Raw genomic sequence first — 27,780 nt, forward strand, 5'->3', positions numbered from 1 at the left:
CTCTTTGGCTGGCTAAACCTGATAGTGGAAAAGTCAGGAGGAAATCTGCTTATGCAAAAAATTGGCTAATTTTTTGTTATTTGAGCCTGTAAATTATCTAAATTTATATTAATCTGTCATCAAGACCTATTTTCTTAGTGCCACCCATTCTAATCACCCAGTCTTTTAAGTTCTCCCTTGCAGTTCTTGCTTGCAGTTCTCCAGACCTTCATTTCTGGGAGGTGCCACAGAGTGTATGGACTCTAAGGGCACTGCCCCACTGCCCAGTGCTGTTATGGTTGCTCAGCTGCATAGTTGCTACATTCTGATAAGAGAACATCAGACTCTATCCTTCTCTTCAGTTTTTCAGTCTGTCAGATACTGATATTCAGCTGCTGTCGGTGCCATGGGAAGCAGAGGGCAACTTTGCCTCAGATTAGCTCATAGATGTGTTGAGAACACAAAGGAAGGGAGCTCTCAAACACTTCTCTAAACTCCAGTATGTACTTGAAGATGTCACCTTACTAGTGTGGATGCTCAAGAGTTTCTGGATGCTGTTACTGTTAATGGGAAAAGGGAAAGATGACCTTTGTAAGGAGGTGGGAGGGCACTGCCTTTGGTATCAATGCAGTTGCCAAAGAATGGCATTACCAGGTACTAATACAATTATAATATGAAGAAAAGCTTCAAATTCTAGTTTCAATACAAAAGAATTCAAACTTTAGAGCCTCCCTAGGATGGATAGTGAAAACTAAAGCAAGTTGTTAGTCCTGTAAGAAAAATGCTAAAAATGGCCTCCGTCAAGGTAGAGTCTCTGTGCTTCTCTGACCCCCGGTATATTTATTGACTTCCTGACAACTGGAAAATTAAGCAAATGCAAACAAAAGCCTCCTTTCCTGTCTCCTCTGATTAAAAGAGTAAAATATTTCATTGATAATTCCAGACTTCATTTTAGTAACATTTTGTTAACATATACTGTACATGTAGTTAGGCAGGATTAGCATGAACATAATGACATTTAAAACAGTATTTGAATATAAATGCTGTAATTATATTGATGCCTTGAGAGGCTACCTAGAACAGAGGCTAGGCAGTGTTAAAGGAATAAAGTAGAGATTTATTAAAAAGGCCTTCAAAGGGTACTTAGACACTGGAACGGGCTGCCCAGGGAGGTGGTAGAATCACTGTCCCTGGGAGTGTTTAAGGAAAGACAGGATGTAACACCCAGTGGCCTCGTCTGGTTGACATGGTGGTGTTTGGCCCCGTGTTAAACTCAGAGGTATTAACCTGAAAAGAGATTCTGGTATCATAGAATCCTAGAATGGTTTGGGTTGGAAGGCACCTTCAAGATCAGCTGGTTCCATCACTCCCACCCCGCCCGCCATGGGCAGGGACACCTTCCCCTAGACCAGGATGCTCCGACCCCCGTTCAGTCTGGCCTTCAACACTTGCAGTGACAGGGCATCCTCAGCTTCTCTATGCAACCTGCGCCAGGGCCCCACACGCTCCCACGGAAGGCTTTCTGCCCAGTATCCCATCTAACTCCGCCCTCTGGCAGCGGGAAGCCGTTGCCCCTTGTCCTGTCGCCGCCCGTTCCTCAGAATGCCCGTCCCCAAGATGGCCCTTCCCGGCGCTTCCCGCCGAGCCGCGCAGCCGCTGTGGCCCCGACCCGGCCATGACGCGCCCGCCCCCGCCTCCGACTGAGCTGGGGCCGCCTCCGCAAGGCGCTGCCCGGGGCTGTCGGGGCTGCAGTTGCGCCTCATGGTGCCCTTGCCCGTCCAGGCTGCAAGATGAGGCTGCTGGCTGCCGCACTCTTGCTGGTGGCACCTCTCGGCGCTGCCTTCTACCTGCCCGGATTGGCGCCCGTCAGCTTCTGTGAGGAGGGCGAGGAGACCGAGAGCTGCAAGGTGAGAGCCCGCACAGGCGGGCCCGGCGCGGGCCGTCCCCTCGCCCTGCCCCGCTCGGGGATCCCGCGGCCGGGGGGTCCGCGGGGTACTCCCAATCCCGCGGGTGTCCTCCCGCGGACGGCAGCCTTTGCTCCGGGGAAGACAGACACCCCCAGCTGGTATTCCTTTTTCCCGCTGAACGTTCCAGCCAGCGCTGGGAGGACTCTCAGCGCCTTGTTCCTGGCGTGGCCGGGGCCTGTCAGCAGCCAAGAGTAGCTCCGCCATGGGGTAGCAGCATTTGCTAGTTAGCCACGCGTTTCGTACCAGCCACACAGGCTGTTTCGGGAAGTCCGTATTTTCATACTTTTTCTCTTCCTTTCCTGTTTCAGTCACTAATTGAGCTCTTTGTGAACAGGCTGGACTCTGTTGAATCAGTTCTGCCATATGAATATGATGCGTAAGTACATTCCAACTGGTTTCCAGAAGTGTTTGGAAAGGTGCTTTTCTTTTACCGTAAGGGTGTCAGTATTTTGGCTGTAGGGATGGAAAAATGAATCCAGTGCTCAGTGGCAGGAATGAAGTTCAAGAGGGTGGGAAGGATGAAGGCCACACCTGTGCCACCTGACCGTCTTCTGTTATGGTTAAAAAAAAAAAGGCTGCAGGGTTTCTTATAGGTGCATTCTTTTGAGCTGAGTACAAGATGTAGTATTGACTGTGACATATTTGAAAGTTCTTTCTGTTAGGCAAATCTAGGGTATCAGATGTTTTGCGTTCCTTTTTTTGCTGGTCATTTAACGAAACCAGGAGACCAGTCACTGTTAACTTTGCGTTTTTTGCCAAAGCTCTGTAGTTGATTCTTGGTTTATTGGTTTTGGTTTTGTTTAATTTTGCTTCTTTTATTTGAAAACTTCTATCTGCTTTTGCAGATATTTATAGGGCTACAAAACGATGATAAACAATATGATTTGCAGTCTTGCTGTTGGGCACAGAAAAGAAAACGTGCATGTGTTTTAGTTCTTTCCCTGGGCAGTGTAGCAGTAGAAGCAAGACCAGAGACTAAAAAATCTCCCTGTCTCTATTTCCATTAGACTTTATGGAAGACAGTGCGTTTAGGACCATTGATTGAGGAAAATACTTAGGTACCAAAGATCAGGATGGGTTTGCTTGTTGTTATGTTGGGTTTTTTTAAGGTAACCTGGTTCTACTTGTGTTTAATGAAAAGCCAGAATGGTTACATTGTCCCATATTCAGCAGTTTCAGGCTATATGTAGTTGAAAAGAATTGAATGGTGTTTGACAGTGTGGCACTGTAATACTAAAGGCACTTTCCTTCTTTGAAATATGTTTCATGTTAAATGCTATTTGTAAATATTCCTTTAAGAAAGGATTGTAGTTCTTCAGAAACTTTTTGCAAGAGAAATGAAAAGTCTGTAGCACAGTCCCCTTTTTCCCACAAAATGAAACATTCTATTGTTTGTTTAAATTGCCATTTGAAAAGCGTGGGTGGACTAAGCATCATGCATTTTGTTAAAGACATGCTGGAGTATGTATTGGTTGAAATTGATATTAAAATAGATGCCAGCTTTCCTTGTAAAGGCTCTCTGATTTTTTTCCTACTACTGGCTGAACATTTAAAAAAATCGTGAAAACTACTATGTTAAAGACATTAATTTAAGAATTTGTTTTAGGCTGGTATTTACAGCTATATGTCAATTAAAAATAAAAGGTAACCTTTGCTGCTTTTTTCCAGTTTTGACTTCTGTCAAGATAAAGAAGAGAAAAGACCATCAGAAAATCTTGGACAAGTGCTGTTTGGGGAGAGAATAGCATCGTCTCCATATAAGGTTATTTTATCCCTTGAAGTTGATCCTGTTTAAATTTGATAGCTGTCATTCTGATGGCTGTGATCCATAGACATAGCTGAAGATTTGATGACGGGGTGATTACTTGTCTTTATATTTTTTAATATAAGCACTATGGATTTTCTGTAATAAAACTCCTCCCAGCCCAAAGGCATCTTAGATTGCTTAACTACAGTTAGGAAACTGAGCCAGTGATCACCCTTCTTGCCTGTTGCTCTGTGGTAGAGAAGTCCAGAAATTATATCTTAGGTAGTTACGTAATAGCTAGATGTAAGGTGTGTTAGCTGATCTGAAATAATTTGTTTATTAAATGTAACATTGGAGACTATAAAGTGATAGTTCAGGAACTGTTTCGTATACTTGGTTGTAGTATTGGGCAACTCCCAGAGTGGGAAGGGGGAAATAGGTTGTGGCTCACTTTCAGCTTTTCTCTGCTTGTGCATGCTTATCATCTGTTGTCTGAAACTAGATTTTCCGTGTTGATGCATATCTCTTGGAACCTTCTGTAAAATGATTGTATAGAAGTATTTTGCGAGTTGGTTATGTGGTATTTTCCTATATCACGCCCTGCATTAGCAATGACCAAATGTAGCATATTTAAAAAGCTGTGCCGTCAATCTGGGACAGTTATTAGACGTGGAGCAGTTGTCAAACTGGCTCTTGGTGTACTGTATGGTGTTCAGTTGCAGCTTCCAGGCTTAGATGTGCCAGTGAAGCTGAAAACTCTGCTCTGTGTGTGTGTGGTGGTTGCTAGATAATCCAAATCCGTGTGAGAAAAAGGGGCAGCAGTTTCTGGGTCTACTGCTGCTCAGTCATAAGGGAACTGATCACATCTTTTCATTAGTCTGTCCCCTTATATGAACTGCTCTTAGAAATGTCCTTAATTCTCTGAGCTAATGTAATTTTAAGTCTTATGACTTAAAATTAGTGGTCACAAGAGGCTTTTCAATATGTAGCATGGGTCATTTGGACTGGATACGTATTGAATAGGTTAAGTGTTATAAGAATTGTTTGAAATGGCTGCACACTGCAGTAATTAGAAAATGCTGTTCCTGGTTAGCGTTTGGGCCTTGATAACAGAATTTTCAGTCGTGTTTTAAGCTCACTAACAGGTAAATATTAACCGATTCAGAAGCTGGAGATGCAAACGTGAGTGGGTTTGTGTAAGGTGATGTCTGTGCTTGAAGCTTAAATGTTGTGCAACTTGTGCTTTTGGCAGCCTTATCTAACTTGGTCGTCATGGGGAAAACTAGCTAAAGTTAACATGAAGTATTCAAGAAGGGCATAGTGAAAGTCTCTTTTAGCAGATGATGCAATTAGCAAAATAAACCAAGCTGGTAAAAGAAAAAGCAATACCTTTTCTACTAATTTTCAATTATCAGCCCTCTGGGTTTATCCTTTAGAAACTTAAAATAAGGAGGTAATTTAGCTAAAAAAAACCCCACCCTACTTTACCTAAAAAAACCCCGAAAAATGCTAAAAGATCTTTAAAGCAAAATTGAAGTGACTGAGATTTTTGTGCTTTTTTTAACAGTTCACTTTTAAAAAGCAAGAAACTTGCAAGAAGGTTTGTACAAGATCATATGACCCAGGAAACAGTGCTGATAAAAACAAACTGGCTTTTTTGAAGAAAGGAATGCAGCTGAATTATCAGCATCACTGGTAAGCCTAGACATGTGCTTGAGGTTGGGTTTATTTTCTGCTTTTGGACATTTGTTATTTATGTTTTAAGTGGTTGCTTTCTTCCTTGTGTGTGATAGTTGTCTCTCTACTATGCATCTTGTAGGCACTACTGAAAAGTGTGTGCACTACATGAATGTGAAATGTCACTGTGAAGTGAGGTGTATCCCTTTCTGAGGATGTGTTCTTTGATGATTTCTGTCTAGGATTATCGATAACATGCCTGTAACGTGGTGTTATGATGTGGAAGATGGACAAAAATACTGTAATCCAGGATTTCCAATAGGATGTTTTGTTACTCCAGATGGTAGAGTTAAAGATGCTTGTGTTATAAATGTAAGTGGTGGAACTTTTTTTGTTAGTATAGGGTGGTTTCATTTGTGGTTTTACTTTTAAGCTTTCTTTTCCTGAGGAAGAACAGATGTGTTTGTAAACATGCTTAATGTTCAGACTGTGGGCACTGACGGAGCTGAGTGCTGCTAGTGTGTGCAGTGTCTCACTTACACAGTTGTCCTAATAAAATGTTCATACAGGTCTTTGACCAGGATATTTTATAAAGCTATAAAATAATGGCATGGATATTTAAAAGCCTTAGCAAATTGAGGTTTTGTTCTGAAATTTCATGTATATCCATCCTAGTAACTATTCATTCTTTGTTTATATTGTGTTCATGTACAAGATTTTCTTTTTTATCAGTATCAGATAGAAGCTTTCTAGTGAAGTCCTAGAAATGAGCTCTGTGTTCTAGTTGCAAAAGTTATGTCTAGCACAGTTTACAAGTTAAATGTGTTAGGATTTTCCCAGATGGCTGAAGGATAACAAACATAGCTGTGACAGGGAAAATTATGTTGACAGTTAGAAATGTGTCAGCCATCCTGGGGCTTCTATTGTGAACTAGTACAATTACTGATAATAGTGATAAGAGTTATACCTCCTGGGTGAGGGACAACACTCCTCTTGGTGAGGAGACAGCTTTCCTTGACTCTGCTCTACCACTGCTTGCGTGCAGTGCAGTCAGTTCATTTGTATGCAGAAGGTCTGATGCTTCTTTGAAGTGTTGCATTTATCATGCACGTTCAGTTTACTCTATCTGCAGTCACCTTCCAACACAGTTACTCCTCAGGCTCCCCAGATTCTTGAAAGTGATCTTTTGTACACGTATATTAATGTTGAAGTGTTTCCTGTTGTTGCTCCACGTCTCATTTTAAAGCTCTTGACTTCTTGCGCCCTCTCCTGTTGGAGGAGTTGCTCAGTCTCTTGATCATGTTTTGTAGTCAGAGTTTAACAAGAAGAACACTTTCTACCTCTTCAACCACGTTGACATAACAATCATGTACCACAGCGGGAAGGATGAAAACTGGCCTGGTGCAAGACTGGTGATGGCAAGACTGAGACCACAGAGGTAACTGTGCATTAAAGCAGCAGGTTCTGGTACTCTGGAGTCCTAACAGTGGTTCCAGAGAAAACAGTTCCTTGGAGATGTTGTTGGTGTTAATAAATTCTGAGGAACTTGTTATTCTGGCTTCTCATATGCTGGTTTATGTCTTGTTCTGTTTACAAGGACAGTTCCCCAAATGTAAATGCCATTTAACTTTGCTTTTAAAGTGTTGCCCAAAGTCTCTTGTGATGGAAAAGCTGCTTGTGCAAACTTTTAAAGCCTGACCCAAACAACAGAGCCTTTTTCATGTTTTGGTTGATTTGTGTCTGGATGTGCAGGTTTTCAGAAATATCCTTTCACTGAGTAAGAGTTTCCCATGTCAGATCTGTTACTTGTCTCCAAAATGTACTTTGGATGAATGTACAGGTGTACTTTTTCCTGTGTAAGTTTGGATACAGATGTACAGGTGAAATACCATGTTAACATTGGTATTCAGAACTGCAGATGACAACAACTAATTTCCTAAGAAGACTAACTGATTTTCTCAAACAGTAGCTTGTTAGTTTTTGTGTTGGCCAGAGTGGAGGTGCAACAACTCAGAAGTTGGAAGAAGACTGAAGCAAGTACAGGCCTCTAGTCAATCTTTTCATACACAGTTCATATTTATCTATATTTGAAAACTGCAGTCCAGTTACAAAGTTTCAAAGTAGGTCTTTTTTTATAGCTAAACTCGTCTCTCCTTTCTACAGAAGTTAAGTAAGTCAATAAATTACACTACTACAGTTTCTGAAATCATCCATGCTTGGTACAACATGACATGATTGTACTTGGTTTTTATCTTGCAAAGGTACAGTGTGTTTTTAGCTAATTATATTTGCCATGCAAGTTTATTCCTTCCATGGGTGCTGGGAAGATTCTACCAGTCTTACTCATTTTTCATTAATGGTTTATCAGTAGCATCCCGAATGGCTAAAAAATGGTAATTTGCCTTTTCCCTGGCACTGCAGACTATGATGGGGCAGTTAGGTTGTACAGAACCTTAATTTTGTCATTCTCTGACCAGGTGTTTTGCTTCAGCCTTGAAGCTCTCCAAATGGGAAGTATTTGTGATTGGAGCGCAGTGCTAAATTTTTTACAAGAAAACTAAAGTTTTTTAAAATTTCATTTAACTTCTTTTCTCTAATAGCTACAAGCATACAGATGAGAACAACTTAAGCTGTGAAGGTCCACCTATGGAGATTCCTGGAGAATTCACCAATAAACTGAATTTGGTTTACACTTACTCTGTGACATTTGAAGTAAGTATTAAATCTGTTACATGAATACATAATTCCCCAAAAGAGAGAAATCAAAGCAATTGGATAACTTGCTAATGGGCATAACTGGATTACAGAATTGTAAATTCTGTACGGATGGTCTTGAGAGGTATTTTTCTGAAAATCTTAATAGGTTTTTTATTCCTGTAATTTAAGTGACACAATGAAAATATAAATGAAGACTTTTTTTCCCTGTGTTCTATTACTAATAGAAAATCAGTGGACTGAATAACTGGAAGAGTTGTCCTCCTTGAGGTAAACTCTGCTTTGAGATTTCAGTCAGAGTGCTGAGTCTTATGTTGAAGAACAGTTTATATTTGGGGGCATGTCTTTGTTAATGTTGACTGTAAAGCTTTATCTTGTGAGGTTGCAGGGTTTGTCTCATTTTGTGTGTTTTTTAGTTTGTCCACTGGCTTTTATCTTGAGTAGATGATAGTTTATTTTTTAGAGTTAATACTCTAATGTTTACTAATGCACTAATGCTTTATTCAGCCTGTAATGACTTAGGAGGAAATTGCTTTCTGGCAAATGGGTCTTTACCCCAGCATGGAAAATGAGCCTCCTGTGGGTGTGACAATAATTTCAAATCTCTGTTCCAGTCTGTCCTGAAGGCATGGTTGTTTTTCTGATGTAAGACACCAATCTTAGAGGGTTTGGCTTGAGACCACCAGTTTGTTTTGGACAGGTAGTGAAGCAGCTGTGATACGGCAACAGTTTTCATCCTGCCAAATTGAATTTGATTTGAACCAGTGATCTTGAGGTGCAAGGCTCTGTAGCCTGTTACTTTTCCCTTGAGACACCCGATCCTCTTTCGACTCTTTTTCCTACATGAATGAGCTTTCTTTCATTAACATTTGTGTTTAAATCTCGAGGTAAATTGTGATTCAGAACTTTAGTGTGAACTTTTTCTGGTTACATAATGGGTGTTTGGGTACCTACACTCTTTCTCCTTGTCGTGGAGCAGGTAAGGTTCACATCCAGTGGTTCGGATACTTCCAGCAGATGGCACTTTAAAACTGCTTATTCTCTCTGTCATCCATAAAGCTTGGTTTTCAATAGTATCTCATGTGTTTTAGTTTTTATTGGTAGTTTCAAAATGAGTTAAAAGGGGGCTGTTGATCAGTGAGAAGTGTTTTTAAATAGAAAAGCATCAGTTTTGCTAAGCCTGAAGCAGTAAAATATATAACTGTTTTATGGTCCTTTCTAATATGGCAGCAGATGAGAAAGTTATGGTATCTGCTTTAATTAGTTGAAATGGACAAGGTATTTAGCACTGGGTGAAAAGTATACATCATCATAGCTCTAATATTTAGTACACAAGTGTACAAAAATGTAAGCATGAGAGCAGTTTGCTACTCAGCTGTGCAAACTTAGCACCTTGTGAGTAAATGAAGAAATTCATCAGAACTTCATGCCAGTCAAGGGATGAAATTTGGTAGCAGAACAACGCATGTGTACATCCAAAGTGAACAACTGGGGAGGATAAGGCTTGTGGATCAGAAAGAGTCCTCTGTTGTACACATGAAGGTCCATCACAGGAATATCTAGAAGTCAAAGTTGTCTGCCAGAAATCAGAGTAGAAAATATTCTGTGTCAGCCAGCACTATGGCAGAGATTGAAGGAGCCTGTGCTAAATACATTAAAGGTGATGAGAAAAATATATTTCTAGTTTCCCCTGGAATTTCTCTCTGGAGTATTCTTGACAAAGCTGAAGTTTCAAAATCAGTGTTCTATGCTTGGAAAATCTTGTAGTGGTGGCATGATTGTTTTTGAGCAGTTGGGATCTGCAGGCAGCTACATCCCAAATCATGGAAAGATGAGGCTTAGTTGAAGCCTAAGTTAAAGTTAGAAGATGTGGATAGGAGACTTCAATGAAAAGATGCACTTTTAGAGTCTCTAGAGATGAGTTAATGGGAGAGAGCTTTTACATCCAGAGTTGGTGGCCAGCTTAGAAATGATTGCTGTCTGGAAGGTTTGGGGAAGGGATGTGGTATGCTTATTCCCTTCCGGAGACTGCTACAACTTGTACTTGCTTCTGTTAATTACTGTTTCATTTCCTTATAGGAAAAGAATAGTATTAAGTGGGCTTCCAGGTGGGACTACATTTTGGAGTCCATGCCGCATACGAACATCCAGTGGTTTAGGTAAGATTTGCATTTATTCAGTGAGTAACCTTGCAGGGGAGCACAAAGATTTCTTAGTTGTACTTCTAGGGAAATAGAACAAAATCTGTAGGTTTTCAGTCAAGAAAACTTTTTGCTTTCATATGTGAAGTAAGTTTTCATCTCTTGGGAGCAATTGTATTAGTGCATTTTGTTAAAGGAATGCATCATCAGTATCCAAAAGGAAAGCAGCTTCGATTGTTTTGCTTTGTCATCTCCATTCTGGAGAAGTTTTGAGTCATTGCAGCTCTGCAGTATTCTTATTGTTACCATCAGGCTTTGACTGCCATGTGAGAGGTACGTCTAGATATGTATAATGCATGTTTTGTACTCAGCAGTTGATTACAGTAAAAAAGTGTTTTCTATGAGTAAAAGATGGATGTGAAAAGCTCTTCCTTATTTTATTTCCCTCCATAGCATGGAAATGATACTACATAAGTATATAAATTGTGTTGAAGTGTTAATGTTTTGCAATATAAATCTTGAAAAGACTAATCCAAATAAATTGTTCTCTACAAAACATTAAATGGCACAATATCGATTTCATTAGTTGATAGATATAAAACCTACTTGACAGTCTTTAAGAACCGTAGCTGTTTCACTAGGGAAATTACTTCTGAGCTGTATAAGAGGAAAATAAAGAAAAGCAGTATGTAACTGTCTTCAGAATTAGCAAGGTATCATGAAATATTGTTTCTGTTTTCCAAGAAGTCACAGACTTCTAAGTTGTGTACCTTTATCTTCTGTGGATGAGAAAATACTGAAAGGCTTGAATATCTAAGGTTTTTCCTCAGATCTGAGCTGTACATGTAGTATGAACTGGTACATCTCCTGAAACCTGAAAAACTGTATTCAAAGTTTGACTTTTTCTTTATCTACAGTATCATGAATTCCCTCGTAATTGTTCTCTTCTTATCTGGCATGGTGGCTATGATCATCCTGAGGACTCTTCATAAAGATATTGCAAGATACAACCAGATCGACTCTTCTGTGAGTAAAATTTACAGCTTTTACATGAGCACATTTTTCTGTCCACAGTGATGTCTATCCTTAGTTGTCAGTACACTCTAGAGAGATATATAACTGTGATGAGTTTGATACATGCTAATATCTCTGGGGGTTAAAAATTATTGGAGATAATCTGATTAACATAGGCTGATACAGATTTATGTTACCTGTGGATGGAAAGTGTGGTGGAATCACTTTGTTTAGTTAGGAGACCATAATACGGCAGTTCATGTGCAACACTTCTGACCTCTAGCAGTGTTAGGACTACTTGGTATGTCTGTAAATGATATTGTATTTTATTTGTGAATACAATTCCCATGGTAATCGCTGTATTAAGCTGAGTCTAGTTTAAATTAGTGAGATGACTGAAGCCTGTTGCCATCCAGCTGAACCTCTTGAGAGTTTTTTTGAGACATTTACTCCTTAAAATGGGAAAGCAGTAGGTTCCTATAGTGGAAGAGAATATAACTGATTTTGAGTTGAAAAGACTTGACCAGTAGACTGAGAGTAATTTTTACTCAGCCTTTTTCTCATTGTAAAAGTGGTATCTGCAACTTAAATATGAGAAGTAATGTCAGATGCTACAAAGGTTTGAATTTTCACTCTTGTTGCGGCCATCTGGTTAAAGAGATACTTCAAAATGCACAGAAATGTTTCCTATTGAAACTAAAACCTCTGAAAATGCTTCTGTTCTTCTTAGTGTTTTAAATATTGAATATCTTTTGTTAATATAAATCCATACAGTGATTTAAAGTGAATGATTTTTTCTCACATCCTTTAAATGAGGATGTGTTTGTGAAGCTTGTTTGATCTCTCAAATTATCTTCAGTATTTTATACTGTGTTGTCTTTATTAGTTGATCATTCCTAATGTGATAAAAAGCAAGACTTGTGGAAGCTTGATTAGTTTTTATGAGTAACAGCAGGGATAGGTGTGACTTTCAGAAAGCCACAGTTTTTTATTTTCTTGCCAGGTGTAAGGGACTTAAAGATCTCTTGCAGTTCAATGAGCTTCTTTAAAAAGGTGTGAAATAATTGTGCAAAAGAGGACCTGGGCTGAAAAAGATGCAGGGAAGCAAATTAGTATCTCACATTTAGGGGATGCTGGTGATTGTACTTCAAAAGAGATTGATGCACCAGCCAGTGACTGTGGTCTTAGAATGTGCATTTAATATTTCAGCTGATGCTAGCTGGCTCTTAGTGTGATGTGGATTTAGTAAGACATTCATTAATGAAGTGTTTAGAAATCATTAGATTACTTTTAGGGTCTTAGGACTAAGAAAGGATTCCTGAACTGAAGAGAACGCATGTTTTCACCAGTGAGAAAGCTCTTTTTCTTGTTTATTTATTTATTTTTTATTTTTTCTAAAATTTTTTGACAATGAATATTGAATGTAGGGGACTTTAATCTTTGTTAGTATGTTTTGGGAACTAAGCTAAATTAATGGTAAGATGAGGATTACTGCATCTTTGAAAATTTAATTTTGCTCTAATATTTTTTGAAACTCAAAGATATAGCATACTACTTGGTTTAATTGTACAGTTCTTATCATTATGCTGTATGTTAAAAGTTAGCAAATTAAATTAATTATTAAATACTGCTGAACTTTTTGAAACATTTTCTGTGTTCTGTCAGGACATGAGGTACTAAGCATTGGTTCCTGCTTAGTGGTCACCATTTTGGAAACAGAGATTTGCTTCTGGTGGTAACCTTTGCAACTCTTTCATTCCTTACTTACAACTTCCTGGGAAAAACCTTTCTTCTGTCTTACCTCAACAATTTTCTCGTCATTATCACAATCAGTTGAAGTTCAGACTTACAGGAAGTTTTGTATTTATGGTTCTTTGACCAAACAAATCTTTCTTTGCTGGAAGAACATTGACGTGTTGGAATTATACCTGGATATCTAGTATTGTTTTCTATCACGTATTGTTTTCTATCAGGCATGATTTTGTATTTTAATCAGTTATCTTGTTTTAATAGTCTTCAATTTTTGTTTTCATATATCAGCCTTCTGAGAGTAATTTCTAGCAAGCAGACGTATCAGTATGGGGAAAGCAAAGATTGTCTTCCAGAAAAAGAAAATTTACATCATTTATTGCCATTTAGGGTGCTCTATGTCATTCACCAGTGTGGTCTGCTTTCTTTCTTACCCTGTTTTTTGGCAAGCATTAATTCTAGTGGTAAGCAGTCCTTTGAACTGAACTCAGTATTCCTACATGAATGGAATCTGTAGCTTTTAACTGTAAGACAAGTAGAGAGTCTTCTTGTGGGGTTTGGTTCTCTGTGGTTGTGTGCATTAGTTTTGTTGTTGGCTGTTTTTTGTGAGGGGAGGTGTCTGTTTTGAGTGACTTTATTGAAAAGTTTTGTGTTTCAGCAGTGGTTCCTTAGAGCCACTGGACTAAGGTTTCCCCCTCCCCATTCCATTCTTCCATTCATTCAGCTCTGGCAGTGGGACAGAGTTGTAGTGTTGGTACTTGTCTCTCATGATTCCAAGGAGCAAACTTCCTTCTGGAGTACAGAGGCGGTTTCATTCTTTTCCAGTATTGTCATTGAGACCAATGGGCTTTGAAATTGAAGCATAAAAAGATAAATGCATGAACTAGATTGAAGTTAAAACTACACTGAATGCTTTGTTTTTGTTTAAATTTAGAATGATGTTCTATGATTTGACTAATTACATTTGCTTTTTCTTGCTTTAGGAGATGAGAATTTTCTTGATAAATCTTGCCTTTTTCACCGAACCATTAGGGGGTTATAAAATCAATGAGTGATGAATCAGCTGCAATTAGTCTGGCTTTGGATCCTAACTGGAAGCTAATCAAACTTTAAATATGTATTTTGCATCTTGTTTGTGTTAAATCACTACTGCATTATGTATCGCTGCTAAAGACATTGTTGATTTTATACAGGAAGATGCCCAAGAGGAATTTGGCTGGAAGCTGGTTCATGGAGATGTGTTTAGACCTCCAAGGAAGGGAATGTTACTGTCTGTCTTTTTGGGCCAAGGAACCCAAATTTTCATTATGACGTTTATTACTTTATGTAAGTAACTTCATTAAGGGGGTGTGTATGTAGTGTAATAGTAATAAGAAAGATGCAATATTATTAAACAAATGACAGAAGCTTTCTTTTGGAAATGAAGTCCTTCCTTTCATAACATAAAATATTAATGCAATTTCATAACAGTAATTACATAGCTTCAGTAATGCTGTTGTATGCACTGTCATTGAGAACATTGTGATAGCTGGGCTAACGCAGATTCTTCATGAATTCAGAAATTAAACTTTCTTCTTACAAGTTTCTTTTCAAAAAACATAGTTTTGCATGGTGGAAATTATCCAGGGCTCCAGTAATCCAAGTTCAAAGATGTAATCAAATCTTTAATGTTCTGAGAACCCTCTGTCCTTTATGTTGGACATGAGCCTGCAGCCGTAAAGAAATATAAGCGAGAGTGCACACCAGTGCAATAGCACTGACACAATGCTCAGATAATAAAAGCCTACCATAAATAGCTATATATACATGTGATTATGTAACCTGCCATGAGATGGTATTTTATTATTGGTTATCTGCAAAGTTTATGAGCATTTCTTCTCTTACTGTACAGTAGAATTGGAAAGTACTCTGACATTTAGTACAAAACAAGAATCTTTCAAATTTTGTTCTCCAGGTTTAATTCAGATCTTGCTCTTTCATAGGGAAGCTGCTTTTTTCTATTTATTGCACGATACTGTAAGATTACTAGAATTTTCTTGGTAGGCTTGTCTTTCAGTGCTGATCACAACTCTGTATCTTGGTTAGCAGTGATAGTTTCCTGCACCATCAGTGTAGTAGTATAGGAAAAAAAGATGAAAAGAGAAAATGCTTTTGATGGATGGTGGCATTTTTTTTTCAGTCTTTTGGCTATGAGAAGTCTTCTACTTAAGAGATGAGGTGGAAATAATGCTTTTGAATGAAACAGTGCCATTAAGGATATGTTCATGTGATGAGGTTGTACAAGAACTTACGCACTCAGCCTTCATTTAAATATGTGGTAGTGAAAGAGAGAAACCTTCATAGTGGTCTGTGTTATAGGGATATTTTGACATGTGTCCACAAATAAAATCTTTTTGTTTCTTTAGTCCTAGCTTGCCTTGGTTTCCTTTCTCCTGCCAACCGTGGTGCTCTGATGACCTGTGCAGTTGTATTGTGGGTTTTACTGGGAACTCCAGCTGGTTATGTGTCTGCTAGAATGTACAAGAGTAAGTACATGCATTTATTTAATGTGACACAACATGTTAAATTCAGAATTGCTGGGCTGAATATAGTCCTCCAGCTGGAGCTGGTGTCTCAGGCAGCATATCTGCTTCTTGCTGCCGTTCTACAAAGCAGATGGAAAAAGGCATGACTTTGAAATTGTGTTTACTTTTTCTTCTCAGCATTCAGAGGTGAGAAGTGGAAGACCAATGTCTTGCTTACAGCTCTGCTCTGCCCTGGGTTAGTATTGTTTCCCCTCATTCTTTCCTTTATTCTTAAGTATAGACGACTCTTAAGTGGAAAGGAGTTGGGGAAAAGCCAATAGTTATGATGCTTGACTGTGTGATTTTGTTTATGGTACTCCCAAGCTGCTGTTCTATTGTACGTTACCTATCTGTGAATATAAAGAAAAGTGAATTCTCTTTCTTTGAGGAGCTGGAGCATAGTAGTCTAGAACACAGCTAGGTTCTTGGCTTCTTGTTTTGTTGTCAGCTGCGGGAGTAGGAGGAATAAGGCAACTCTCTTGAAAGGTTGTGTCACAGCCTTTGGGAATCACTGCAGCAGAACATTGGGCACAATGAGGGGGTAATTCCAGTTAGGTACTGCAGTACTCAGTATGTGCCGGGTAATTCTGGTTATAATCTTCTTACATAAATGTAGGTGGTGTCCAGTTTATGGTATGGCTGTAGTGTGTATCATACTATACAGTGTGTCCTGCTTGGGAAGGGCAATAGCACTTCAACCTTTCATTTTCTCATAGCTCTTATGACCTTTTGTGAGAGTTAGTGGGGGCAGGAAGCAGAAGCTACTTTCTTCTGCAAGTCTTCCATGTTTCTTGGTTGCAACTTTGAGTACCTGAAGTTATCCCTTGGCAAAAGTGGAAGAAAATATTATAAACTTCTTCAGGTATTTCTAGCCCTCAAAAACCTCAGAATGAATAAAACATGACTTGGCTTTAAGTAAAGCAGAATTTCGTCAAATGAAAGGTAATGTACTTGATAACAACCAAATGTAGTATTTCTGTGAGAAATATTTCTTCTAAACAGAAAGTGCTTCAGTCTCCCTCCTGTCATTTAGATGTTGTGAGGAGAGAGAGGAAAAATGTATTGATGGAAGGAATACCGTGCTGATCAGTTAAACTCCCAAATAAATTGAGTGTCACAGAGGAAGGAAAATGACTGGGCTGATAGAATATGAACAGATAACCTGATTACACTGTGCTAATTTAGTGAATTTCCATAATATCATAAACAGCCCAAGGCCTTTTTAATCTCAATAGACTGATAGGAGTTCATATTTGCAGTATTTTTTCTAACTGTGGAGGGGGTAAGTGAGGTCTGTGTTATGAGCCTGGGTAGATGATAAAGATCAGAAAGACTTCAAAAATGGATTTGATTTTTATTTTTTGTTCAACAAGATGCTTACACCAGGGGTCACTTGGGTGTGCTTATTGAACAAGTCTGTTCCCCCAAACAGTTTTGGCAAGTGTCAGGCCTCTCCTAGGACAAAAAGGAGCCTGTTTGTTCTCTAATCCTTCCTCCTTCCTTTTTAAATTAAATACAGTGAAAGGATGCATGTTTGCTTCAGGGCTACTTAAATTCTGTCTCAGGAACACTTTTTTGACAAAACCCAGAAAGTGGTGCACTTTACAGGACCCTTTCTGAGACTGAATTTTCTGTGGTGCATCTTTGAATCCAGGAATAATGGCAGTTAACACAAGCTTCTTTTTATGTGCAGTTCCTTTGCAGAATGAACATTCTGCTGTGTTTTCAGAATGAGATGTTTGTAATCTTCATCTCATTGATTCAGCAACACCTTGATTCTCATCTCTGAGTTGTTTTCTAGTTTTTGTCCAGAATGTTTAGAAAATGAGGCAGACGTGTTTAATGGGGGATGGAAAAGCAGGTCTAGAGACAAGTCATAACTCCTGCAGTCTTTATTTAAATTCTCCAGAAGCACAGGCTACTTAATATGTGTAACTTCATGCTGATACAAATATTTCTGTTGTAGAGCAGAGCCCTCTGTAATTCCCGCTTCCCTTTATGACACAAACTGCAGCAGCACATTAGGTCTGTTGTGAAAATCCCTGGGGCTTCCTACGTAGGAGACTTTGCTATCACTATATTTATTCAGAAATAATTTACTATTTGTAAAGAACATAAATAAATGAAACATTTATGGTTTTAATAGGAAACAAGGTTCAGATAAGGAGTTTTTAAATTTATTCTATATTTTTCCATTCTTTGTATAGATATTTTCAGTGGCATGTTTTGGTGTTACGTACAGAGTCTTTATTTAAATAATGGCTTTACCATAGGTACCTACATTACAAGCACTGGGTGGTGAAGGCATTTTTACTTTAACTCTACCAGTGGTGAAAGGAACTTGGACTGTTGGGAAATTGGAAAATTGAAAGAAGCTACGTTTATTTTAACTGATTTACATTTTGTAATACTAAGTGATATTTAGTCTTTCTTGAGTATTTTAATATATTTTCTGATTTTATTTTTCAGGATTGTGTTTGCTGATTTCTTCATTATGAATCTCATTCTGTGGGTGAAAGGCTCCTCAGCTGCCATCCCTTTTGGCACTTTGGTTGCTATCCTTGCTATGTGGTTTGGAATTTCAGTCCCACTAACCTTTGTTGGTGCCTATTTTGGCTTCAAAGAGAAGGTAGGACCCTTTGAATACAGATTTGAAATACACCTGTTCTCTGTAATTGAGCTATTGAATCTCTAAGCAAGAGTTCTAGACAGGATCAGGTTGGATTGAAATATCTGTGATCCCATGATTGTAAACCAATATTTTACTGTCTTGATACTGAAACAGAGTGTATGTTTGTAATATACACCGTTTGTAGTATACACCAAACAGTTTTTTTCTGTCCATTCACTGGAATCAGGTTTTAATAATGTTCTCGGAGCTTTTACTTGCTTTTTGTGCTTCAGCAATACCTTGGTAGCAATACCTTGGTAGCAATACCTTGAGTTTTGAAGTAGTGCTTCAGAGAGGCTTCAGTTGTGTACTTCACTAGTTTGAAGTAATGCCAGACAGCTAAGAAAAAGACCATGTTACAGCATTTTTAAAAATTTTATTTTGTTTTTAATTAAGGACTCAACAGATTTCTTTCTTTCGTGTTCTGCCATGCTTACTGGTCCATAGTTGGAATGTCTAAAGCACACGTGCTTTTTCCTAGTGGTGGACATCAAGTTTATAGGTTTCTTTGTTTGATAATTTGTGGTGGCTTATGAATGAAAAGATGTTTATCAAATCTTTATATGCTAATGCTAGAGAAAAGTAGTCTTATTTATGATGTAATAACTCATCTTTTATTTCTATTATTTTTTTCTGCAGCCCATTGAGCATCCAGTGCGTACAAACCAGATTCCTCGCCAAATCCCAGAGCAGTCATTTTTCACAAAGCCATTGCCTGGTATCATCATGGGTGGTATCTTACCCTTTGGCTGTATTTTTATTCAACTTTTTTTCATTCTGAATAGCATTTGGTGAGTATCTAGTTATACAATATAATATTATATAGTATCTGTGTATTATCAAACACACTGTGAGTTTGAACATCCCAGAGCAAATAATATGTTTTTATTTGTTTTTAATTTTAGGTCTCATCAGATGTATTACATGTTTGGATTCCTGTTCCTAGTTTTTATAATTCTTCTAATTACGTGTTCAGAAGCTACAGTTTTGCTGTGCTACTTCCATCTGTGTGCAGAGGTAAAAGTTACAGTTCTGATGTAGATATGACTTGTGGCTGGAAGGTGTTAGACACGCAGATGAGGTGTTCACATACATTGTCAAGTGCTGGACACTATGAACTGATTGCGTTTTCAGCCTTGGCTTGCCTGTCTTAGCCACTCTTCTGAAATGCCCCCTTTGCTTCAAAATCCACTGCTGGCGACAGATAAGCAAAACCGAACAGCTTTGATCTTAGAGTAATTTCATCTTCCTAGTGGAAGCAATACAGCTGACTTCGAAGAAAGAAAATATCTACATGCTATGTGGAATTTTTCTGAGCCAAATTTTACAGAATTAAATGTGTTTCATAAGACAGTGTTATTTTTTTCACCATCTTATCTATATTCCATTTCCTACATGATGATTCTGAGTGAGTGGTTTATTGTTTCTTTCAGGACTATCACTGGTGGTGGAGGTCGTTCTTGACTAGCAGCTTTACAGCAGTTTATCTCTTCATCTATGCAGTCCATTACTTCTTCTCCAAACTCCAGATAACAGGAACTGCCAGCACCATTTTATACTTTGGTTACACAATGATCATGGTCTTGATTTTTTTTCTTTTCACAGGTAAGTACAATATTCAAACTAAAATTAATATGAATATATTAATATTCAAACTAAAATTAATATAGTATTAATATTAATATATTCAAACTAAAAATTCTGATTTTGAAATGAGAAGCATTAGGTGAAATTTAGATTATGTGAAATATTAAATACAATTTATGGCTCTTTAGGCAGTGTAACTTACATGGTTTGTGACACCACACAGCCCAGTCAGTTATTTTTTATATTTTTTCCTAACTTGAAATTACATTTATTTATGGTAGAGTGAATTTTCCTTTATTGAATATTATATTAGCAGTGAGTTCAAACCCGTGTATTTTCAAAGGCCTATTCTTGTTCACTTTGATATCGAGTATTAACTTGATTCTGGATTTTGTAATTGGTTCTAGAAGTTCTGTGGTTAGGAGATAATTTCACTCTGTGTATGGCTGATAAAAGATATTTTCAGCTTTCACTATCAGCAAGTGAAGGAGGCTGGTGCTGGGGGAGAAGTGAATGTTGGCAAGATCGAGTTTTAGTACTGTTAGAGTTGTCTTAACTGGTCATTGAACCACTTCATAGTGATGGAAATCCTAACTGGATTAACTGATAACTGGAGGAACTGATTTGAAATAAGGCTTTCCAGTGTTACTTGTCCAACTTTTCTGATACAGCTCATGCAGACCAAGTGTCTTCAACAGGATTATTTTAATGTTCATAATCACTTGACTGCAACAATAATTTTGAGGTTGATTTGATGAGAAATCTGTGCCAAATTTACCATGTGTTAGTGAAACAAGAAGCTCTTTGAAGGGTACTGGCCTTGAAAAATAGCCATGAGTGTTTTACATTGGTGTTCATCATACTGCTGCTGTTGTATATGTAGATTTAACACATGAAGTCAGATCTTTGAGGCATCACTGCTTGGCTTCATGAAATACTGCAATGACAGAACTAGAGAAAATGCTTGTTCATATATGATGGGCTGTTCATAAAAACAGCTGTGATAGTCACTCCAAAGATTTGTAGTAGAGGATTTCTCTGTGGATGGCATGGTGGTTTATATTGCTACTTTTTAACTTTTTCTGCCTGTTTGTTGAAAGCTGCTGTGATTACTTTGCATTCATGTTGTGGAATGCATCTTTTAGTTAAGTGCAGTTAATGCAGTTGAAAAAGAGTGGCTCAAATAGGTAATGAAAGTAAGTCTTAGCGTCAGACGTCAAGTTTGTCAGTGTAGCAGTAAGAAGGACTTCTTTCATCCTTGTTTTTTCTACTACTGATTGACACAAAGCAAAAAAATCACTGTTCATAAAAACCTGAAGAAAATTCCTTCGTGTTTGAACAAAGCAGTTATGCTGTAGAAATGATAATAAATAACAGTAACTGTCACTTATTGCTGAGTTTTGTTCTTTAGAAATGTGTCTCCTAAGAAGAACGATAAAAGTTCTAAAAGGAAGTAGGAGAAAAAATGAAGAAGGATTTAATTTTTTCCTCTTTTTTAATTATTAGAAGGCAAACGTGAAAGTTTGCGTATTGCTAGTTAAACCTCTGCCTAAGTCGTGGTGCAACAGACAAGTTCCAGATGTCTTCTATAATATCTATCTATGTATACTTTAAAAAAACTCAAAAACAGTAATCTAAAATGTTTTAATAATTTTTATTTAATTTAATAATTGCTTTTATACCAAAGCAATATGCTAATATGTGTCAGGATTTTAGCATAGGTTAGTTGCAATCCTGCCAATTTCAATATCACTTATAATATGCAAATTGATGGCATTAAAAACATCTCTTTCATATATAAAATGATAATTGAAATCGTTATGGCAGGTACTGAAATGGTGTTAAAACCTTCAGATATGCTCATCCTGGAGTTCTTGATATGAAGGCCGATGAGGCCCCCAAGTACAATAATGAACTGTACTGCTGGTTTTTTTGCAGCATCATCCTTTTCTTTTGGAATAAACCCACAATGGTGCTCCCTGTGCTGCTTTTGTCGCTCATGAGGAAAGCTACTGCATGGTCCTCATTTTTTTTGACACTTAATAGAACAGCTAGTCACTAGAAGGCTAATGGGTACAACAGATACACAGAATACATAATAAATCATTGCTAATGCAAAATGCTGTGATAACTTTCTTTTCCATATCTAGTTAGGTGATAGATCTTTGGGCTCGAAGTGTAAGCTGTTCTGGACAAATGGCACAAAGAGAAGATGCTTAACTTTGCTTGTTTTGTAAAATACTCCGTAGCAGCCATTGTTTTAGAAAATAAGGGTTCAGTCTGTCACAGTTTCTGGAGGTGAAGGAGTTTGCTAATGTAATTTTGCACACTGTTTGATTAATAGTTTACCAAAAATGGGACCTTGATCTCTTCCACTTAAGTTAGCACTCGGTATTTTGGTTTCCTCTGTTCTTGCCTACTAGGTCTCAGAACTCTGACAGAAATATAAAGGGCAGTGTTAACACCTCCTCATGGCAGCAAGTTGTGTTACCAAAAGGATCATAATGAATAAGTAAATGGGAACTGAGTGCTTGTATGGCAACACTGACAGTAATCTGACCAGTGAAATCCAGTGGTGTGTACACCCAAACCAGACAATTTGATTTTAATGTACAAAGTGCAGCTAATCTTTCAAGAAATAACAAGTGTGGTTGGATAGGAATAGCTACATGATTACATGTATTTTATTCGTGGAGGCAAAAAAATGCTGAACATAGTCAAAGCATGTTTCTTTACAATGACCTCTATTTTTGAACATCATTTTCACTTGTGAGTTAATGCCATTTTCAAAATTGAGTTTTGATCTTCTGCGTACATTGTGTTTAGAATCTGAGATTCTGAAGCACCCACCACTGTGCAGTGTTTGAAACCAGTATGATACAGAGAGCTTTTAAGGTACATGAGAAGTATCAGCCAAGTGCAGAGTGCTTTTCTATTTGCTTTCTTACAATCTGCTCGTGCTCTGAATTCTTTTTTCTTCATTAAACAATAAAGCTGGAAGAGATGAGTAGAGCAGAAGAGTCTCCTTAATGTATTTTGACATTCTGTGCACTAATCCTTTTTTCTAATTTTGAATTTAACCTGGTTTACTAATAACTGTCCTTTACTCAGTTCTATGCTGGCTTTGTGTATAACATCTTGTTTCTGTGTATCAGAAAGTTGTAGTGTATATATTGTACGTATATATATGTAGACCAGACTATTCAGCAGAATTTAAAGCTGAGGACAAGATCATCAAAAAACAGTGGAGGTGTCAGTGTCTCCCCACTAAGTATAAAGGGATTTTTGGATATATCTTGCTTTGTGGCTGAATAAATGTCTTGAGTCATCTTCATATCTGCATTTGTGAGTTTGAAATGGCTCCTGCAAAAGATCTCTTACCTGTACTTCCCTAGAATGATCATTGACATGCAGTGAGCTGCTGTGCACTGGGATGGCATCACTTTCCTAGGCTAGCAGGGAATATTTAAAAAGTAGAATCTTAAAATATGCACATCACCTCCTTGGGAAAACTAAAGATATATCCCACAACAGCCAGTTCTTCGATGCAGACCATTCAGGTGCTTTTTCATTCAGTTGAGGTTGGTGAGTGGTTAGGATTGGGTAAAGTAAACACTAGCCAAGAAACTAATTTGTTGTATTGGATTAAACCAAACATACAGATTATACAGGCTCATTGGACGAATTGGTGTTAGGCTTGGTGCTGGGTCTTTTGGTATGTGCATGTGAAATGTGCACATCTTTGGAGATGTGCATGTGAAAAATTTAAAAACCTTAAAATGTGAAGGAGTTTAGACCAATCAGAAAAGAAACATAATGGTCTAAACTCTCATCTGGTGGGGTATTTGATTTATTTGTGGGGGGGTTTAGGTTTTTTTCCATAGGTTTTTGTTTGTTGTTTTGTTTGGGTCTTTTTGCTGTGGTGGTGGGTTGGTTGTTTGGTTTTTTTAGTACTTAGTGCTAGATTTTTTTATTAACAGCTTTACCAAAAACACCTTTGGATATCTGTGCTCTGTCATGTGTTCATTGATGTCTTCAGAGAAGCCTGAGCTGCAGAGGTGTGCTTCTTGTTGCTAGTGCTTAAAAAGTTGGGTTTTCGTTTGAATGTGTTCTGAAAGAGACAAATAAAAGCAACATCCTGGTGTGGTCTTACGTAAACCTTACCTAAATATTTCTCCTGTTCTAATGAGAGGCTCATTTTAATAATGATTATTTAAATTTTGGTGCAAGATGAGCTTAGAAAAATGCTCAAGATTGAAGTGCTACCTATGATCTTCAAGAAAAGACATTCCAAGCCATGCAATGTGAGATGGCAATGGCAAGGTTGCATTTTAACTACTGACACTTATAATTGCATTTTTTCTGGGTAGAGGTACAGGTGTAGGAAACAGAGTGTGGAGTTATCTGTTTTAAGACTGGCTTTAGTCAAAGTAGTTAAAAGAAGGATCTGAGAACCTGTATATTTGTCAGCACCAGCCTAAAGATCCAGTATGAGGTGCTGTCCAGTATAAAGTGCTCAAATCTGGAGCAAGTGACAAATCTGTGAAATGGGCTAAAACACAGAAAATGTAGGAAACATTCTGGCTAGAATTTGCAAACAAGCCACTCTAGTTCAGAGCTATTTTTCTTCCCCAGTTTCTACTCATTTGCAGATCTATTTGACTGGCACATTTATTACTATGTAGGAAATCAGAAGCTTTTTTACTGCTTTACCTTTTGTGGGCCTTATAGGGTTTATGGAATCACAAGCACCCCAAGGGCTGAGGTGGAAAACACACTGAATGTCAGTGGAACCGGGCAGTGTGCTGTGGTTCATGTTCTTAAAAATAAAGGCAAAAAATGAGGGGTTTTTTGCGCTAACATAAGCAGTCATGTAGGTAAAGCAGCTGTTCAGGGGAACCTTATAAATAATGTTCTCTTACCTTACATTAATTTCTGTCCAGTGATACTGGATGCAATGTAGGACAAATCTGACCTCAGCCTTTAGAAGCTTCTAGTCTGTTTGGCCGGTGTTATTAAAAAAAAAAAGAAAAAAAGGCACTAAAACCACTTTTCAACCTAGTTTGTGCCAGCACCTTTAAACCATTCTGATCTTAGTGCATCTCGTGGCTGTTTAGGAGAGGTACCTTTGACAGATTGTAGTTTAATGTTCTGGTTTTGATGTTTCTGGTCATTAGAGCTATCCACATATGGAGTTTGTAGGATATATTTGCTCATGGGAGGGAAGAGAAAACTACAGTGCTGGCAAGCCCTAATTATTGATGTAGAAGTAGCAGCAGAAGGAATCTGTGCTCACCAGAGAAGATGCTGAGGTTCTGACTACCTGAGGCTGTGTCCTGGTGATGAGTGTTGCCTTTCTCTCCTGAGTTCACAATTCACATCTGGTATCTGACAAACGTTACCACTTAAAAAGTGTCTTACTCTGCTTCCAGTACATTGACAAGATTTTTGATAAAGTTTGAAAAATGAGCAGTTGTACTTGGTCTTTAATTTGCTAAACAGACTTTTTTGGGGGGAGGGAGAGCTGAAAATCAATGTTACTGAAACCTGTGAAAATTTGTTTATAGATAAAATGCTTGTTCACATTGTGAAGTCTTCAAGTTCTATTTTGACTGAGGCAATGTTTTATAAAAACCTGATGTGTTATAAAGATTCAGACTACCAAGGATTGGAGGAAAATATGTGGATATAGAGTATGTTCCCATATTAAGTTGTGGCATGCCCAGAAAACTACAGTAGCTGTAATTCTTGGGATAGTTGTGCATTTTTGTTATGATGGTACACTTTTGTTCTAGAACAGCAGCTACATTTTTAAGGTATCTCATCTGTTAAACATTTGGAAGAAACTGCTTTCAAAGCCATAAAAGGCTTGGAGTGGGCTATTTTATAAAAACAACCAGGAAGCAGAGGCTGAGAACCATTATTAGGACAAAACTGTGAGAGTAGAGCTTAGAGTAACAATGCTGGTATTGGAGTATTTGACACAGTAGGAAAGAATGAGATATGACCACGAACTGCAAAGACTTAGTGATGTCAAGCCTACAAAGGAATTACATCCCTTGTGTGGTTGGTGTCTGATCTCCTATCAACAGCCATAAATCTGCTGTCTCCTACTGTGTCAGAGAATAACAACTGCAAACTTGAAGGGAAAGGGTAATCTGTGGCATAAAATAATAGTAGGTCAAAAAGCCTTTAACTGAAAATATATATGGTAGCATGAGGAATGTAAGAATTGGCATACAGATAATAAGCATCCCAAGATTGCTTGCTTGGCAAACGTGTAGGTGTGGTCTGAAAGACAGAAATGTAACTCGTATAAAAAACCCAAATGCCTAATAAAGAATCTTCTAGTTATTAAGTCAGTCACAATACTGAAAGAGATTGGACATGATGTTAATGTGGGCTGTACAGATAGAAAAGGATAATATAAAACTGGAGAAACTGAGTGCATGATCTTGTGAGTGCCTGCAGCGGAACTGTGAAGGGTTATCCCAGGGCTGGCATTTAGCTATATCTTTGAGAGGGAATTCAGTGCAATTGAGATCTTTCCTTTTTTATTTGTTAAGGGTTAATATCCCTCTGTCAGTTTACAACTAAGTACAAGTGTGAGGAGTAGTGCATTACTTCCCTTAGAAGCTGAAGACTAAATTAATTGATTGAGACTCTTTCTCCTTGCATATGAAGTTCTTAAAGTAATTTAAAAGTAAGTGTGATGGACAGTGTCTTTGCAGTTGCCCAATACTAGTGACTGTTGGTGAAAATCACAAATTCGTTCATCAGTTTAAAAATAGAAAATTGGTGTATATTAATCTCATTCAGTGTTTTGGTTTGTCGCTGCTGTAGCACTCAGAGCATTCCTTTGCCAAAAGGAGGTAACACAATACACAGAAAAATAAATTTCTATTCTCAAGTATAAATAGAGAATGATGAATATAAAACTGGGACAGATGAATTTTTCCAAGGCTTAGTTATGTGTCGTAATTCATAGGTGGCAGTGAAGTACTGTAGATCTAAAAAAAAAAACCAGCTAGGGGCTGACTGGGTGTGTTTATAAAAGTCAACTGGTGTTGTACTGGTGCTTGTATCCCTGCTCACAGTGGCAGCAACACGGTCATCAGTGGCTTAAATGTACATGAAGTGGCCTGGTCCCTGAAAGTCGTCTCTGATCTAAATCAATAACCTAGCCTGGGAATTGAATGTATGTTGCTAAATCTAAGAAGTGCTGTTTTTCTGGATAGTTAGCTGGATTACAATGTTACATGCTGTCCTGCTGCGAAGTACTTGTCAGATTCCTCTCTCAGGGCAAACTGGAAGATAAACTAACATTTTTACTTTCTCATTTCAGGGACTATTGGATTTTTTGCCTGCTTCTGGTTTGTAAGTAAGATTTACAGTGTTGTGAAGGTGGACTGAAAAGCTTCGATGTGTCTTTTGCACATATCTCCCTTGCTGTTTGATAATTTTTACCATGTATTGAGAAACATCCTGTGTAATTATTCTAATTTGTAACAGTGGAAGACCAGACCACAACACAAAATACAGATTTTTATTGAAGAAAATGGCACCATTGCCATTTTGATATAAACTAAAATGTTTACGTCTTATAGCAATTCAAAAATTGTATCCAAAATTTGATTTAGGACAAATAAGAATTCTATGAACTAGTTTATTTGAAAAATTGAGTGCATTATGCGGTCTTCCAGCTGAATTTCCTTGTGATTAGGGTTTTTGGGTTTTTTTGTTACCTCTTTTGGTTACCATTTATATGCCATGAGAGCCTGGGACTGTCAAGTAAATCTATGTAAAATGTGAATTTTTTTAACTTAACTATGATTGTACATATTATCCTGCACCTTCTTTACAACTAGGTTATCTTCTTACAAATGTACATGCATTTAGTGTAATGTAGACTTTATTCAAAATATTGACACTGGTTTTTGTTCAAATAAAACTGCACAATTCCAGCTGA

General features: G+C 37.9%; 1 protein-coding gene across 2 annotated transcripts; it reads left to right on the forward strand.

Moving 5' to 3' along the window:
• The first annotated feature begins 1,222 nt into the window (after window positions 1-1,222).
• On the forward strand, window positions 1,223-27,780 carry LOC134564483 (transmembrane 9 superfamily member 2-like). Of its 2 annotated transcripts, none has more exons than XM_063423363.1 (17): window positions 1,223-1,886; window positions 2,255-2,322; window positions 3,615-3,708; window positions 5,261-5,388; window positions 5,613-5,742; window positions 6,681-6,808; window positions 7,971-8,082; window positions 10,165-10,244; window positions 11,144-11,252; window positions 14,183-14,315; window positions 15,395-15,514; window positions 15,692-15,749; window positions 18,023-18,182; window positions 18,864-19,015; window positions 19,130-19,241; window positions 19,658-19,829; window positions 27,157-27,780. In XM_063423363.1, exons 1-17 carry the CDS (start codon window positions 1,770-1,772, stop codon window positions 27,222-27,224), a joined length of 1,941 nt encoding a protein of 646 aa, XP_063279433.1. In that variant the 5' UTR covers window positions 1,223-1,769; the 3' UTR covers window positions 27,225-27,780. The 2 variants fall into 2 exon arrangements, with proteins under 2 accessions (XP_063279433.1, XP_063279434.1); XM_063423364.1 differs by having other exon boundaries at window positions 1,748-1,886; window positions 2,281-2,322.

This window comes from Prinia subflava, chromosome Z (genome assembly GCF_021018805.1).
Source record: "Prinia subflava isolate CZ2003 ecotype Zambia chromosome Z, Cam_Psub_1.2, whole genome shotgun sequence".
Classification (NCBI taxonomy): domain Eukaryota; kingdom Metazoa; phylum Chordata; class Aves; order Passeriformes; family Cisticolidae; genus Prinia; species Prinia subflava.

Bases quoted from the DNA above. Each gene is read 5' to 3' on its own strand.
- LOC134564483 (XM_063423363.1), top strand. From the start codon at position 1,770: ATGAGGCTGCTGGCTGCCGCACTCTTGCTGGTGGCACCTCTCGGCGCT. The intron at 5,389-5,612 runs GTAAGCCTAGAC...ATTTCTGTCTAG, and splicing joins CTGAATTATCAGCATCACTG to GATTATCGATAACATGCCTG. The intron at 14,316-15,394 runs GTAAGTAACTTC...TTGTTTCTTTAG, and splicing joins TATGACGTTTATTACTTTAT to TCCTAGCTTGCCTTGGTTTC.